At 33.9% G+C, this 5365-nt stretch overlaps 1 protein-coding gene across 1 annotated transcript; it reads right to left on the bottom strand.

Moving 5' to 3' along the window:
* Positions 1-642: 642 nt before the first annotated feature.
* Positions 643-4411, bottom strand: CTLA4 (cytotoxic T-lymphocyte associated protein 4; the record flags this gene model as incomplete). The annotated part of the gene is made up of 4 exons (XM_081319636.1): positions 4253-4411; positions 2964-3317; positions 1923-2029; positions 643-699 (listed from the first exon to the last, which is right to left on the bottom strand). Exons 1-4 carry the CDS (start codon positions 4308-4310, stop codon positions 643-645), a joined length of 576 nt encoding a protein of 191 aa, XP_081175762.1. The 5' UTR covers positions 4311-4411.
* Between the last annotated feature and the right edge of the window lie 954 nt (positions 4412-5365).

Here is a 5365-nt window from a genome sequence, read left to right as displayed (position 1 = left end):
GAGGAGAACTGGGGGCTAAGGGAAGATGGAGGTTTGTTATTCTGATTCCTGAGTTTATCTCATAGTCAGATCTAAATGTTATCATCAGGAAGCATCTTTGGAGTATAGGCTTCCTGGCCTTACTCTAATTTGGTTTTGTTGCTATAATTTTATTTAATCGGTTATGTTAAGGCTTGATCTTGTCTGCTTCCTCTGCAATCTGCCTTGGTTTGCTTCTACAAGAAATCCAAATGTTATAAAAAAATAAGACCAAAATCAAGTTCATTTGGCCAATGGAGAAGTCGAGCTCAGAAACCAATCCAGCTAATCTGGAATGGAGCACTCCACTAAATACTTTATCCACTAATTGGACTGAATATAACATGAGGCTATTACTATTATAAAGAAATTTGTGGTAATTTTTCACAAGGAAACTTAACCTTGCTCTAGGGAAAGGTATCGATGCATTCAAATGAATTCAATGATTCAATAGATTTGTTATTTAATTTCAGCATTTACATGTTAATACATTGCCTTGCCTCTCATTCTCCAAACTGGAAATTATAATTATATTCCTAGTTATTAGGAAATTCATTCTTTTCATTGACACTTCATAGAAGTCATTTTTTTTTCCTTTTTCCATTGAAGTCCTTTTCTTTCTGATTACATTGGTATCATTTTCTCATAAGCCCCTGGAGAAAAATAACCTTTTTTTCTGACCTGTAAAATAAAAAAAAATGTTATCTGAAACTGCAAGTAAGAAAGGTTTTAAATGCTAGTGTAGATTTTTATAAATTGATATATCTATAATCTGCCAATAGCAGTTAGCAATGATTACTCAAAATTCACAATTGGTTATTGTAAAATGCCAATTATGACAATATCAGGATTGTAGTGTGGAACAAGATGGGTAGTTTATGGACTAAATTTGACATGGAAGTGAATTCACAGATATTATCATTTGGTTGCCTGTTGTTGGAAGCAAATATAGTAAAAAAGTCTTGAGACAAAAAGTGTGTGTAGAATTGCTTTGTTTCCTTGTGAGCTGTCTTTTAAAAATAACAATATCTATAAAGTAAAGCAATAGTAATTATGATTATTTTTAACACCAGGATGTTGGTTTTGCACAGTAAGATCTAAGCAGATCACCTGATTCAATCACATTCATTGAAGCAAAACAAAATGTAGTTAGTTACCATTTAAGACACCATATAATAATGAATTTGCTACTGTATCTGTGTGACACCAAAATGGTGACAACTAAATGAATCCTATTCATTATACATAGATTCACTTGGATTAAGAATATTTGACCATTTAATAACATTTGAGTGATTAAAAAAATGACGGAAGTTGAAATCTCACTTGAATCTTGCCATCAGGCAGAATTAAGGAGACTCTATTTTCTGGTGTTTACTGCAGGCGGGAGAAGGTGAAGACTGATAACTAGTTCAGTTTTCTAAGTTATATTCAGGGATTAGTGCAATTCACCTAATATATTTCTGATATATTTTTCTGTTCCCAGCAAGGGTATCACAGTTTTACATACCTCCCTTTCCCTTTGCAGATGGTGGAGTTCTGCCACTGAAGCCTCATTATGGTGGTAAAACTCATGCTATCATCACCTCTGAAGTCAGGAGGCAACTGATGGAAGTTTTCATAGCTTTAAAGGACCTCAAGTCATTTTGTGCACTTGGCAGAGCACCAAAATCATAAACTGGCCATGGCAGTCCCAAAATGTATAGCTAGCAGGACCTGAGGTAGTTCTTTGTTAGTTACAAGAACTTCCAACACAAAATCCAGTGGAGGACTTTATTTTACTTAGCTTAAAATATGCATAGTGTGTGAAAAATTCTCATAACTCTAAGGGTGTATGTTCATTAGAGTAATAAATTTTCTTGATTTACTTCCCATGTGGAGTGTTGTATTATGATACTTACCATGTCTACCATAATGAAGATTGTGATTAAAATGCTGTATCCAAGCAACCCAAAAGCTACTGGTACTAAGATCCAAAGATAGAGATGTTTATCTGGGCATGAATCTACATCTGAAATTTTATACATAAAAAAATAATCATTCCAAAGATTCTACAACAAAAATGTTAAAGACTAAGCAATATTGCACTAAATCAGAACAAAATAAATTATATTTTAACACAGTGAGGAAAAAATATAGTTACTTATTTATAATGTCTTTGTCTAGGTTCATCTTGAAACCTTCAAAAGATTATGGAGATTTTAGATTTAATCAAAAATGCCTTCCTAGATATGCATTGCTAGGCTACAAACTTCATGGAGTGGGAATGTGTTAAAACTATTCTTCTTACATTTCCATGTAGATAAATAAAGTGATGCAGCAACAACAGTGAGATTTGCTACATTTCATAAAGCATCAAAATAGCTTTATAGCATTTTGATGCTTCTGTGCAGATAAAGAACAGAACTAAAGAACCTGAAAGACTTTTTAGACAACACAAATTTGGTTTGGGAAAAACTGCTCAGTTCTAGAAAGAGGATCACATCCCAGAAAGAAAAAGTAAGCCCCTTCTTTTCCTTGTATTGTGACCTGGATTGAAACTCCTAGAAGTAATCTAGCGTGATTTACAAATACTCATAATTAGTTGACTCAGAGGATTTGGCTAATATGGTTGATTGGGAATAGTGTTATTAATGAACTCAGAACTCAATATGCTAAAAAAAATTAAAGCAATTAATTGCTTTAGCAATCCTAACTCAACTCAATTATATGATGGGATACGCTGGCTGGGGAATTCTGGGAGTTAAAGTTCATATATCTTCAGATTGCCTAAGTTGACAGACATTGCTATATGGCCTTTGATAAGCACTCATAAGGGAACCTTATGCAAGGCATGTTGTTGGGGTTACAAATTACTGTATTAGTCAATTTCAAACAATCAGCTACATTCATGAATTGCTTTTCTCAACAATTTTTTAAAGCACCTTTAGGTTTTCTCTACCTACCAATGACAAGGAGTTGGGTCCCTTTTCCTTTTACTGGATAGTAGGGTGGAGGGGATATCCGTTCAATCTGGCAAATATACAAACCAGCATCACTTGACTGTAGACTCAAAAGTGTTACATTTACCCAGTCACGGCCAGGATAAACTTGGCATCTGTGGTTTTCCTTCTTGCTGCCTAATGTGATCCCAGTGCTAGTAAAGACTGAGGCACAGATCTCAATTGACTCATTGTCTTCTGCTTTAAGTAAAGTTACTTTTAGATCTTCAGCATTGCCAATGTTCTTGATTTTACACTCAAAGTAGGCGGTCTCTGATCTCTTTACCACCATGAATGCTGGCTGGGTCACTTCCATGACTAACACAAAAACAAAAACAGAACAGAGTTTTGCAAATATATATATATATATCTTTGTAAGAAAAATCCTAGCCACAAAAAGGGATGATACTGATTTTTCAGTCATTTATGTTTTTTTAATGCATGTGTTTAGGTATACTTTCAACATTGATCTAGTAAGTCTTTCAAACCAATTTATCTTGGTTTAGGATACCTTATTTACTATTACTTTCCTATTAGTTGCTTAACTGTTTTTATAAAAACTGAGTAAAAGAGAACTAATTTCCCAACACTATGCAGAAATTATATCTATAGTCAGTGGTGGGATTCAAATAGGTGAACAACCGGTTCTCTGTGTGGATGCTGCTTCTGGAAGTTTATTCTGGGCCTGGGCAACAAAAAATTAGCTACCAGTTCTGCCAAACTGATGCAAACTGGCTGAATCCCACCACTGTCTATAGTTTAACTGGAATGTGCAATAGAATATCTACATAATTATATATAAAATTTAGCAGACAATATAACGAATGTATTTTACTGTCTTTTCTTCCTTCTTAATATTTTCTCCCTTATATATTATAGTTTGCCAGCACATCCGCCCATCATATCTGGGGTTGAATTTTGTAACTAAGAATTTAGTAATTGAAGATGTTTCTTCTCCTCCATAATCCCTTTTTCTTTATTGCCATGTTTTCATATTATAAACCTGCTAGTATGTGGCATTTTATTTCCTAAGTTATACTTCTTGATTGAACAACAGAGTAAAAGTAATATGGAAAAAATAACAACAATATACAGTTTGTGAGAGCTTTTGGGCAATAACATGTTTTCTTATTCTTTGCAAGGTACAAATAACAATTCCCACCACATCAATAGCCCAGTTGCCATGAATTATTCACATCTCTTCTTGACCATTCTTCAACCCTAAAAAAATTTGACCACTTTGATCGACCCACCTTTTGTGAAGCCAGAAGCTATGTTGTAAACCACAAGGGTTAGCAGAAGTGAAATCATCTCTCAGTCAGATGTTGAATCCAAGTCACTTCAAGCTGGAACAATTCAAGTCTTTAGGTAGAATGCCAGGTTACTAGGAAGATACTTTCTCAGAATTACAAGATTTTGTTTTTACAAAAATGGGAGAATGCACACTGTTTATGTATGAGGAAATAAGAAATAGATGCACACACAGAGAGAAAAATACCTGAAAAGGTAATCAAAGTTTTGTTATGGCTTTTTGAAAAGGAAGTTGTGGGTTGGCTCAAGGCGTGCACAACTAACCTCAAACAGCAATGAGCAAAGCAAGAATTCATCAAAGAGCAAAATCAGTTAATATGAAAAGTCTTGACCTGAAGGCATTTAAGATGTGTGATTATCCAATAATTCTGGTGTTAATTCATTTCTTTCAATCCCTATGTAGTTTTCATTCAAGAAAACAAAATGTATTTTATGTATAAGTTATTACAATCAAATAATGTCCACAATACATATCGCTTCAATTCAGTTAAAGCTCCAGTCCTCGTCATCATCCTTTTCTGAGACCTGGATTCTGGCAACATGAAGCTTGCTCCAGTGAGCCCTACAGACCAAGACTATATTGTTAGGTAATTACATTTTAAATGATGTCAGAATGTTGGTTAGTCAATAATATAGAGTTGCTATATGAGATGATCAGCTATATAAATGTAACAAATAAGTACTACAGATATTTTTTATGTTGTCCATTAACATATTGACACAGAATGCTTGTGAATTCAGAAAAAATACAGTCTGTGTCACTATATATGTGTGTGTGTGTGTGTGTGTGTGTGTATGTGTGTAAATTTTTTGGATTGCTAACAAAGAATATGGCCATTTCATATATATATATTCTTTGAATTTTGATTCTGGATGGTCATTTGGATTTGAACATTTTGTTCCAAGGTCTCCTGTGCTTCCAATAGAAGGGATGATGGATTTACCCTACTCAAAGAACTTAGTAATCATGATAAACAGAGTTCAGCCAACATTCTTTTTTGTTTTATTTGACTATCTACTCAAAGAAATCAAATATGTTGAACTTCTTCTGGAAT

Source organism: Vipera berus, assembly GCF_964194415.1.
Source record: "Vipera berus genome assembly, chromosome: 1".
Lineage (NCBI taxonomy): Eukaryota > Metazoa > Chordata > Lepidosauria > Squamata > Viperidae > Vipera > Vipera berus.
Note: the sequence above shows the minus strand (reverse complement) of the source record. Positions and strands in the feature narration are given on the sequence as shown.